The sequence below is a fragment of the Pituophis catenifer genome, unplaced genomic scaffold (assembly GCF_029215685.1).
Source record: "Pituophis catenifer annectens isolate HBS135680 unplaced genomic scaffold, rPitCat1.0.hap2 SCAF_17, whole genome shotgun sequence".
Classification (NCBI taxonomy): Eukaryota; Metazoa; Chordata; class Lepidosauria; order Squamata; family Colubridae; genus Pituophis; species Pituophis catenifer.
Window position 1 is genome coordinate 5,656,795 of NW_027256897.1, and position 11,729 is coordinate 5,668,523.

General features: G+C 44.7%; 1 protein-coding gene across 4 annotated transcripts in view; it reads left to right on the forward strand.

The window, feature by feature from the left end:
- The window catches only part of CDK5RAP2 (CDK5 regulatory subunit associated protein 2), a 113,945-nt gene extending 102,598 nt beyond the window's left edge, over positions 1 to 11,347 (forward strand). Inside the window, exons 34-36 of one of the 4 annotated variants that reach the window (XM_070955624.1) lie at positions 1,758 to 1,896; positions 3,755 to 3,801; positions 11,015 to 11,347. In XM_070955624.1, the coding sequence (XP_070811725.1) occupies positions 1,758 to 1,896; positions 3,755 to 3,801; positions 11,015 to 11,203 (375 nt within the window). In that variant the 3' untranslated portion in view covers positions 11,204 to 11,347. Of the gene's footprint in view, positions 1 to 1,757; positions 1,897 to 3,754; positions 3,802 to 4,898; positions 5,008 to 5,185; positions 5,448 to 11,014 lie in introns of those variants that run through there. The other 3 variants (XM_070955621.1, XM_070955622.1, XM_070955623.1) reach the window with 3 other exon arrangements.
- Positions 11,348 to 11,729: the final 382 nt, after the last annotated feature.

An 11,729-nucleotide genomic window follows, 5' to 3' on the forward strand; every position in this document is an offset into this window, starting at 1 on the left:
ATCCCACTCCTGGATGGTCCCGCCAACCAGGCCCCTCTCAGGAGTCTCCAGACGGCCTGTTTTGGATGCAGGTAAGCGCAGGGTGCATGCGGAGGCTCGGGGAGGGTGAAAAACGGGCCTACTAGAAGTTCGGGAAGGCCGGAAACGGAGCTTGGGGAGGCCATTTTCGCCCTCCCAGAGGCTCAAGGAAAGCCTCCGGAGCCCGGGGAGGGCAAAAAACGCCCCCCTGCTATGATGCAGGCCACGCCCACCATGGCCACGCCCACCCAGCAACCGGGCAGAGAACCCCTTGCTAAATTTTTTGAAGCCCAGCCCTGGTTGTGTTTGACCTCAGGGGGACAGGGTGGGCATGGCCAGCTCGACATCACTTCGTGTCGGGGGCACCTGTGGTGGTCTGAGCATTCTGCTAGTGAAAAAAGGCTCCCGAGTTCCATTCTCGGCTGCGACAGCCTCCTGCAATACTCTGCAAGTGAAAACGGAGCTCAGGAGGGCAGCACAGAGTCCTCCTGAGTCCTCAGTCCTCCTGAGCTCCATTTTCACTGGCAGGGGCACCGCGAGCTGGTCCTTCGTTGTTTCCAGGGCAGCCACATAGGCCAGATCTAAGCCTTGAGTTTGACACCCCTGTTACAGCTTCAGCAATGTGCTGGGCAGAAGCTCTTTGGTTAAACCAGGGATCTGCAACCTTAAACACTCAAAGAGCCATTTGGACCTTTTTCCCACAGAAAAGAAAACACCGGGAGCCACAAAAACCTTCTCGTGCCTATTTCTTGAGCAGCCACAAAACTAGCATATGTAGTTGAATTAAACGTTCTGTTTTCTTCTGAAACTTTTCTCTTCTTGGAATTATCCATGGTTGGCCTACCGGGGGTTGAAAAGCTCAATAAATCGCGTACCGGCGGGTGTCGCACATTGGTGGTTGTGACGCATATTTTGAGTGACAGGGAGCCGCAGCAGAGGAGTGAAAGAGCCACTTGCGGCTCCAGAGCCGCAGGTTGCAGACCCCTGGGTTAAGCCAACCGACTATTTATTTATTTATTTATTTATTTATTTATTTATTTATTTATTTATTTATTTTTTATTGGTTCGATTTATATGCCGCCCTTCTCCGGAGACTCAGGGCGGCTTACAATGCGTTAAGCAATAGCCTTCATACTTTTGTATATACCTGCTTAGTAGGGCTTTCAGGTGGCCCTAAGCGGTGCTCTTTTTTATACAAAGCCAGCTTATTGCCCCCACAATCCGGGTCCTCATTTTACCTACCTCGAAAGGATGGAAGGCTGAGTCAACCTTGAGCCTGGTGAGATTTGAACTTGCAGTAATTGCAGGCAGCTGGTACTACTTAACAGCACTTTAGTCTGCTATGCCACCAAGGCTCTTCATAGACCATGTGTCTGTGGAGATTCTCGGTCATCCAGGTCATTGATGTCCCAAAGATGCTTTTTCAAGAGGCGACTGGACTTCCTTGTTCTTTCTTTTGAAGACGTTTCGCTTCTCATCCAAGAAGCTTCTTCAGCTCTGACTGGCTGGTGGTGGGGAATGGAAGGATTTATACTCCTTGCAGACAGCTGGTCATTTGCATCTTTTTAGCGAGTCCTTGAGGCCACCTAGAGGTTTGTCAACCTCCAGGTGGCATGGAACAGATAAACCTTCTTGAGAAGAAACATTGTCATCTTCAGCCATAGTTGCCTCTACCCAAGCTTTGGGAAGCCCACACCCATCATCCGAAGGGAAGCTAACCCTCCCTCCTTGCTCTGCAGGATGAAAGTCTGAAAACCGAGGTCTACAAACTCCGTCGGAAAGTGACCGAACAGGAGAAGAAGCTCTACAGCATGGCCAAGCGCCTCTATTCCACCAACCAACTCAAAGAAAACATGGAGAGGGTCATCATAGATCAGTGTGAGTGGGGAGGTCTTCCATCTTCTCTGCTCTTTTGTCCTGCTTCTGAGCTTCATGGTGACCTCAGAAGGCTGAAATAGACAACTCCTGGTCTGACCCAATGCCATTCCTCTTCTTTTTTGAACCCTACTTTCCGCCCCGTCCCTCCAGCTCCAAGCTCAGTTGTGGAAGCAAGTAGGAAGTTGACTAGCCATAGGGGAAGTTTAGTGTGAACATCTCTTGAGATAATGTCCAGTTGGGAATCTGTGATGGACCTGTAGTACTTTAAGAGAATTGATGAATAACAAGAGTTGGAAGGGACCTTGGAAGTCTTCTAGCCCAACCTCCTGCTCAAGCAGGAGACCCTATGCCATTCCAGACAAATGGCTGCCCAGTCTCTTCTTGAAAACCTCCAGTGATGGTGCAACCACAACTTCTGGAGCCAAGCCGTTCCACTGATTAATTGTCACTGTCTGGGAATCTGAGTGTCAGGTTTCGAGGTCGTCTCAAATAAATTGCATTTCAAACAAAGTCTTTGATGAAAAACTCCCATTTATTAAGCACGACATTCTAACTCCGACTCCATCGTAGCCAACACTGACTTCCTGACCCCAAAACCCTCCCTTTCCTTTCCCCACTCCTCTGCCCTCATTGGCCATCTTCCAAATCACTCTACCCCTAATCTACTGCTCCAGCTCAAAGGAATTTCCCCCCTCCCATCCCATCTCCTAGGGGATATTATCTCCAGGGAAAATAAGTAGGTGAAAAGTCAAATGTCCCTTTCCAGACGCCTCCGCTTCTCCTTCTTATGTCAGCACTAGAGTAAATGCAGCTTGAAATGCTGACATCGAGACATGTCTGTGGGTCTCTGGAGTATTTTAACACAATTGCTGAGTAAGAGAGTTGGAAGGGACCTTAGAGGTCTTCTAGCCCAACCTATGCCATTCCAGACAAATGGTCGCCACGATGTAAAAAAAGATGTTGAGACTCTAGAAAGAGTGCAAAGAAGAGCAACAAAGATGATTAGGGGACTGGAGGCTAAAATATACGATGAACGGCTGCAGGAACTGAGCATGTCTAGTTTGATGAAAAGAAGGACCAGGGGAGACAGGATAGCAATGTTCCAATATCTCAAGGGCTGCCCCAAAGAAGAGGGAGTCAAGCTATTCTCCAAAGCCCCTGAGGGCAGGACAAGAAGCAACGGGTGGAAACTCATCAAGGAGAGAAGCAACTTAGAACTAAGGAGAAATTTCCTGACAGTTAGAAGAATTAACCAGTGGAACATCTTGCCTCCAGAGGTTGTGAATGCTCCAACACTGGAAGTTTTTAAGAAGATGTTGGATAACCATTTATCTGAAGTGGTGTAGGGTTTCCTGCCTAAGCAGGGGGTTGGACTAGAAGACCTCCAAGGTCCCTTCCAACTCTCTTATTCTATTCTAATGGCTGCCCTATCTCTTCTTGAAAACCTTCAGTGATGGAGCACCCACAATTTCTGGAGGCAAACCGTCCCAGTGGTTAATTGTTCTCACTGTCAGGAAATTTCTCCTTATTTCACGGGCTTTAACTTCCAAGCCACGTTTGCCTTAACTTACTGGTAGTCCTCGGTTTACGACCACAATTGAGCATGGGATTCCAGTCATGAATCATGGCAGTCATAAGTCAAGGCACCGCATGACCAGGCCCAACTTTTTCCAACCATTTTTTTTAATGGCGGTTCTTAAGCCGCCATTGACTTACAGTTGTAAGTCCGAATCCGCTCTCCCAAATGGGCTTTTTTTTTTTTTTTGCCATTAAACAACTGGTTGTAAGTTGAGGACTGCTACTGGAAGCCTAGGAGAAATGCACCTTCTCAAGCCAAACTCTCTCTTTCTTTTTGCAGTGGCGTTAACGCACAATGTTTTAAAAAAGGCCAGAGGAAACCTTGAAGTAAGTAGAAGCACTCACCCTTATCTTCCTGTCTCTTTTCGTGTTGACTTCCCTTCTTCCTTTTCCGTAAATCGTCTGGTCTTGGGAATCACCCAGCTTGCAAAAAAACAAAACAAAAAAACACCCTGATAATTGGGATCTGGAGAACTGATTGGCAACTCCCATCTTGGAGAAGAGAATAGAATAGAATAGAATAGAATAGAATAGAATACAATACAATACAATACAATACAATACAATACAATACAATACAATACAATACAATACAATACAATACAATACAATACAATACAATACAATACAATACAATACAATACAATACAATACAATACAATACAATACAATGCAGAATAGGATAGAATAGGATAGGATAGGATAGAATAGAATAGAATAAGGAATGGAATACAATACAATATAATGCAGGAGACGAGAGGAGAGGATAGAATAAGGAATAAGAATAGAGAATAGAATAGAATAGGAAATTACAATAGAATAGAATAAGGAAATTTAGAATAGAGTAGAATAGAATAGAATAGAATAGAATAGAATAGAATAGAATAGAATAGAATAGAATAGAATAGAATAGAATGCAGGATAGGATAGGATAGGATAGGATAGGATAGGATAGGATAGGATAGGATAGGATAGGATAGGATAGGATAGGATGCAGAATAGAATAATAGAATAGAATAATAGAATAGAGTAGAGTAGAGTAGAGTAGAATAAAATAGAATAGAATAGAATAGAATAGAATAGAATAGAATAGAATAGAATAGAATAGAATAGAATAGAGCTGGAAGGGACCTTAGAGGTCTTCTAGTCCAGCCCCTGCTCAAGCAGGAGAACCTCTACCATTTCAGATACGTGACTGTCCAGGCTCTTCTTAAAAACCTCCAGTGAAGTTTCTAAAGTCCGAGATGGGCAGATACATTCTTTTCCCTGTCTTGCTAGATTTCTAAGTGCAGGGAATTTTTCTATATGGCGGAACCTCCTTGCACACCGTCCGAAACCCCCACCACAGGGGAGAGAGAAAGAGGTTATTTCGCTGCCGCTGTGATAGCCCCATTCATGCCAAAAACCTTTGTTTTATTCCCCAGGTTCAGCCATCAGACATCAAAGCCACACCTTCCAGCCTCATCAAGAAGAGGGTTTAAGCGAAGGCTCCGGTGGGGGGCCTACAATAAAGACCCATTTTCCTTTTGCCGAGCCAGTGCTTTTGAGTACTTCTTTCCCTCCCAAGGCCTTAACATTCCTTACATTTCCACCCTGTTACCCTGGCGTTTTCTACCGCGACGTCTTCCGGATATCCAGACTTGCAACGCTCTCTCTTGGTCCCGAGGACGGTCAATTTGGGTACCGATAATTATTTTTTCTTCTTCTCCAGCTTTCTCTGGCTGGGCCAACCTCAAAAGGGTGGCCCTTTTACATGTCAGTGGCACGAAGACGGACCTGCTGTCAAGAATGTCAGCGAAGGCCAAGTTGACGTAGGCGGGCAGAGTTTTTGGAGCGCGGGAAGCTCGGAGGTGGGAATTTGGGAACGTAGACAGACACCCGTCTGCAGAATAAAAGCATTGCGATTCTTTGCTTGAAGGTCTCGGCTGAAAACGACTACCATATTTTTCGGACTATAAGACGTACCTAAAATTAAGAAGAGGAAAACAACAACAAAAAAGTTTTTGGCCTACCTTTTTTCAGCCCTTTTCCAGTCTCTTTTCAGCCTGTTTCCACAGCTTTTTTTTTTGGCTTGTTTTGGGGGCTTTTTGCAGCCCGTTTTCAAGGCTTTTTTCGGCTCATTTTCAGGGCATTTTTTTTTTGGCCCGTTTTCAAGGCTTTTTTTGGCCCATTTTTGAGGCTTTTTCAGTCCATTTTTTCAAAAACAAAACAAAACAAAAAGGCCGAAAAAAGTCCCCAAAATGGGCCAAAAAGCCTAAAAAACAGGCTGAAAAAAGCACCGAAAATGGGCCAAAAAAAGCCTCAAAATAGGGCCAAAAAAGTCCCAAAAGCAGGCCAAAAAGAGCCTCAAAAACAGGCCCAAAAGCATCAAAAACAGGCTGAAAAAAGCCCTGAAAACAGGCCGAAAAAGCCCCCAAAAAGCCTCAAAAAGAAGCCGAAAAAAGCCTCTAAAATGGGCCAAAAAAAAGGCCTGAAAAAGGCTGAAAAGAGGCCCAAAAACGGGGTGTGCGGAGGCCAAAAAACTGCCGGTGGGCAAGGCTTCGGCAATATTCGGTCTATAAGACGCACAGACATTTTCGCCCCCTTTTGGGAGACAAAAAAGTGTGTCTTGTAGTCCGAAAAATACGGTAGCTTGTGGGGTTTTGGTTTGCACAAAGCAAGTGGCTCTCCTCCCCTCCACCGCGTCCATCCCATAATTGCAGAATCTTTCATCATTCCTTCAGAGCTCAGATGGAGGAGTTAGTTGGAGCCACAACAATTGATTGCTCCCGACCCACATTTGCAAAGTTCCCCTGTAGAATCTGGGGGAAGGGAGATGTTTATTTTTTTGGGGGGGGGGCTTCCTTTTCTCTGCTCACTTCACTGGATTGTAAATAGGAATTCCTCCCCCACCCCCATAAACTGCAGCAGACCTTCTGCTTCCCTCTTTTTGGGCAGAGCAACTGCGTCTAAATTCCCGCTCTGCATCTCTTGCTTGGGCAAACGTGCAACTTTATAAAGTTCTCCCACTCGGATTCCCATTGGACCCGAAAAGTAGCCATAAAGTTGACAGGGTCCATCATTAAATGTCCTCTCCATCCAAAACGGGAGAATAGATTTTAGTTGGGCTTTAGATGTTGTCTTTTTGAGAAGACCCAAAATTCCCCATCTTTTCCTAATGGTATGGTTGAAATTTGGAAGCTAACGTATTTTTCGGAGTATAAGACGCACCGGAATATAAGACGCACCTTAGTTTTTGGTGAGGAAAATAAGAAAAAAGCTGATTGGCAGGTGGATCAGCCTCCCGGAATACCCCCAATCAGCTGTTCCCGGAAGTGAATTTTAGCAACAGGTTCCTTGGTTGTGAGCTCTGTGCCTTGCTTTTTTTTTTTTTTTTGCTTTTTTTCCTGCCTCTGAAACTTTTGAAACTCTGTTTCGGAAAAAACTTTTTTTCCTGCCTCTGAAAGCCTCCGAAACAGCTTCAGAAAAAAAGCCTCTGAAACTGTTTGGGGGCTTCTTTTCTGAAGCTCTGTTATGGGTTTCTTTTCTGAAGCTTGGTTTCTGATGCTTTTTTCAGCTTCTGAAACCTCCGTTTGAGAATCTGGGCAGGGCTACATTCTGAATATAAGATGCACCCAGATTTTCACCCTCTTTTTGGGGGGGAAAAGGTGTGTCTTATACTCCAGAAAATACAGTATGTTAGATCTCCTTTTTTTACCTTGTTCAAAATCCCAAGGACCAAACTCCTCCAGAACCTGGGGCAGAAGGTCCAAAAATTCCAGATCCATCTCTGATGACCACCTCCCATTGTCCGCATTAAGCTGTTAAAAAAAAAAAAAAACCTCAACATAATTCAGTGTGATTTTCATTTTTTTAAAAAATGCCATCTTTTCTTCTATAATATTCCTTTCGAGGTTTCTTGCATCTAAACCATTCCTGTCGACTATTTTAGAATGTGTCGGTTTTTCTGTGATATATTCCTTGTTTGCTATGGCATCAGATTTGTATAACTACCATTTTAGAGAGTGCCCTGAATTTCTTTTAAGGTAAGATTTAAAAGAAGTATTTATAGGTGTCTCGATTGGATGCACCAGCGCTGATGGAAAACTGGTGGTCAAGCTAGATACACTTCTGTCTTGATCAGCCTGAATATTTTTCAGAGTCTCACCCCAAGATAATTTCAGTTCCATAATATTTCTTTTACTGCTATCCTATCTTCTCCATCCCAGACTGATCACTTCTTTCCTATTAGGAAAAAAAAAATAACAAGTTGAAGCAGCCCTTAGGAACAGAGCTAGATTAAACCATCCTAAGCAAGAAAATGTCTTAATTTTTTTCCTTAGACCCCCTCAGGCAATTAGTACCAGCAGAAATACTAAAGCAGGATAATTAAAATGTTAACTGGATGTTTGGTTAGGATTTTTTTCAGACAGTCAAGGAAATGTAGAAAGCTAATTCTGGGTGAATTTCTTTTCATGAAAATGGCAGATGGGGGGGGGGGGGTTGGAGAGGAGGAGATCAACCGAGTCCAGCAGCAAATTTGGTGGTACAGAGCTGGTTCTCCTTGGTTCTCCTTGATCCGTGTTTCTGGAGTTTCTGAGTTGCATTTAGTAGACTTGATCAAGTCTACTTGTGGCTGTTGGACCATTGTTGTTGTTAGTTGCAAAGTTGTGTCCGACCCATCGCGACCCCATGGACAACATTCCTCCAGGCCTTCCTGTCCTCTACCATCCTCTGGAGTCCATTTAAGCTCACGCGGACTGCTTCAGTGACTCCATCCAGCCACCTCGTTCTCTGCCGTCCCTTTCTTCTTTTGCCCTCCATCGTTCCCAGCATTAGGCTCTTCTCCAGGGAGTCCTTCCTTCTCATTAGATGGCAAAAGCATTTGAGTTTCCTCTTCAGGATCTGGCCTTCTAAAGAGCAGTCGGGGTTGATCTCCTCTAGGACTGACCGGTTGGATGGCCTTGCAGTCCAAGGGACTCGCAGGATCTTCTCCAGCACCATCGTTCAAAGGCCTCCATTCTTTGGCGCTCAGCCTTCCTTATGGTCCAACTTTCCCAGCCATCCATTGCAACTGGGAAAACCATCACCTGGACTATACGCTCTTTTCTTGGCAGGGTGATGTCAGGGTGGACCATTAGTCCCATCATGTCAACGTTGGCCTCACTTGGTGGGACCTTCAATGACATCTGTCGGCTTGCATGTCAACCATCTCTTTGAGGCATTGATCTATTGAGGAGAGAAGTATAAGAACATGGCTGCTTCTCGAAACATTAAAAGTTCCACCTTATCTATCAAAGAGGTGGATTCTCTCCAGAGATTACGAAGAATTTAGAAAGATGAGTAGTTACTGGGGGTGGGGAAAAACCCTGAAAAATCAGAACTTCTAGATAAATAGATCCAGAATTGGCCTTCAACTTCCAGCCATGAAGCAAAGGGTTGGGTCCTGCAGGGAATAAATTTATTTCCCCATAAAAATCTCTCACCTTTTCTGGCTTTGCTTATTACATCCGGACGGCTGGATTCCAGCTTTTTTCGTTGCTTCCTTTTATACGGTACACAGCTAATATATATTTTTTTTTCTAACTTTAAAATGTGTGTGTGTGTGTGTACGGAGAGGATGGATTTATGATCCGGCTGTGTTGTACGTAGTAAAGTGTGAGACGAGGAAATTGATTTCAGGAACAAGATGTTAAGGTCCACGTTTCCAGTTCAATAAATGGATCTCTTTGTTTTAAAAATGGTGGTTGATTTTTTTTGTTTTGTTTTGTTTTTTTGCCAGAAACTAGCACAGTCCACCTTGAATGTCTTCTCAAAATCTACACTTTATCCCTTTTATTTTTATTCCTTCATAAATAATTTTAAGCCACCTCAAACGTAAAAGGTTCTAACGGTTGGGGGAAATGTTTCCTCTAGCTTTGGCGAGTCCAACTTTTGAGGTATGGTTTTGCATCCAGCTAGCCCAATTAACCAGTGGAACGACTTGCCTCCAGAAGTTGTGAATGCTCCAACACTGGAAGTTTTTAAGAAGATGTTGGATAACCCTTTGTCTTAACGGTGGACTGGGTGCTTTCGTGGTGTGGAGACAATCACTTGGTCCTTAACACCAATAAGACCAAGGAGCTTATAGTGGACTGCAGAAAGAATAGATCAGACATCCAGTCTTTGCTTATCAATGAAGACCGAGTGGAGCAAGTGGTCAGTTTTAAGTTTCTGGATGTTGTCATAAATTTTGAGCATCAGACATTGGGGAATGCTGCGACGGTCATAAGTGTGAGGAAACGTTGTAAACCCCTCCTTCCCCCCCCCCCCAGTAAATTCAAAAGGTTGTAAGTGGAGGAATACCCGTAGACGTATCGAGCAATCGAATGGAAGTTTAATCAGGGGCTGCCCCAAAGAAGAGGGAGTCAAGAAGCAATGGATGGAAACTAATCAAGGAGAGAAGCAACTTAGAACTAAGGAGGAATTTCCTGACAGAACAATTCATCAGTGGAACAACTTGCCTCCAGAAGTTGTGAATGCTCCAACACAGGAAGTTTTTAAGAAGATGTTGGATAACCATTTGTCTGAAGTGGTGTAGGGTTTCCTGCCTAAGCAGGGGGTTGGACTAGAAGACCTCCAAGGTCCCTTCCAACTCCTATTCTATTCTAGTCTAATGAAAAGAAGGACTAGGGAAGACATGATAGCAGTGTTTGAAAATCTCGGGCTGCCAGAAAGAAGAGGGAGTCAAGCTATTCTCCGAAGCACCTGAAGGAGGACAAGAAGCAATGGGTGGAAACTAATTATTATTCATATTTCTATGCCGCCCACTCTCCGAGGACTCTGGGCGGCTTACACCAAAGACTATATACTAAATAGCAACTAAATAGCATATTGCCCCCAACAATCTGGGTCCTCATTTTACCCACCTCGGAAGGATGGAAGGCTGAGTCAACCTTGAGCCGGTGAGATTTGATCCGCTGATCTGCTGAACTAGCAGTCTGCTGAAGTAGCTGCAGTACTGCACTCTAACCACTGCGCCACCTCGGCTCAACCTAGAACTAAGGAGAAATTTCCTGACAGAACAATTAATCGGTGGAACAACTTGCCTCCAGAAGTTGTGAATGCTCCAACACTGGAAGTTTTTAAGAAGAGGTTGGATAACCATTTGTCTAAAGTGGTGTAGGGTTTCCTGCCTAAGCAGGGGGTTGGACTAGAAGACCTCCAAGGTCCCTTCCAACTCTGTTATTCTGTTATATCCTGCTAATTTTAGGCCCACATTAAAATTCTCACCAGAGGCATCAGATTAATTTTACTCGCGTCACTAAATTATATAGACACTTGGAGCTAATCAGAAATTGCTATCAATTTACACCTTTCAGAATTAATTGCACCGAATCCCTCCTTTTGTGAACGCCGTTCCCAACACCTGAAACATCTGCCTGGCTATATATAGCAAAGCCTTCTCTCTCGCTTTGTAATTGTGATTTCTGCCCTTTCTGTTCTTTTGTGTGTTTCTTTTTGGGGGGGGGCAGCAGGGGGAGGCCGAGATATATTTGGGTGCCTTTTACAATTTTTCCAGTTCTGTGTTGTGGTTCGCCAGCGGCAGCAGAGTCGGACAGTGAGGAGACTGGGGAGGAACATGGGCCAGTCCTGGAGTCTGGGGACAGCTCGGACGAGGGCTCTGCGTCGGAGGCAGAGAGGGAGCCAAGGCCATCTGGGAGTTATGTGCTGCCTTCGGAGCCTCCAGAGACGGACATCAGCGAGGTAGAGGAACAGGAGGAGCCTGTTCCTAATGTGCGCATGTGCAGAGCTGCAAGAAGGCAAGAACAATTAAGACAAAAGGGACAACTCGGGAGTAAGGCTTGGAGATGATTGCCCTCCCATAAGACATAAAGCAGGTGAGCCTTTGCAGGAAGCAACTTTGTTCGTTCTGGTCGGTTTAAATTTTGAAGCTCCGTTTTGACTCTGTGCTCCGTGTGGCCTTGCAAAGCTAATTGGCAATTAGGTCTTTGGCAGTGTGTCAAGGGAGTTAAAGGGTGCTTATCAGCCTTATCCTGAAGGACTGTGGCAGACTTCTGTCGGACTCTTTACAAACTATTTGTGATTCATTTTTACTATCTCGGGAAGCCTAGGTCAGAACATTCTGCTTGGCCTTTCGCCCCCAATAAAAAGAGATTCATCAAGTCTGCAGTTATGGTAACACAGCCTGGAGGGTGGGGTTTTGCAAAATCTCAGTCTCCTTGGGTCAGTTCATTTAGCGACCGATGTTACAATGGAAAAGAAAGAGTAACTTA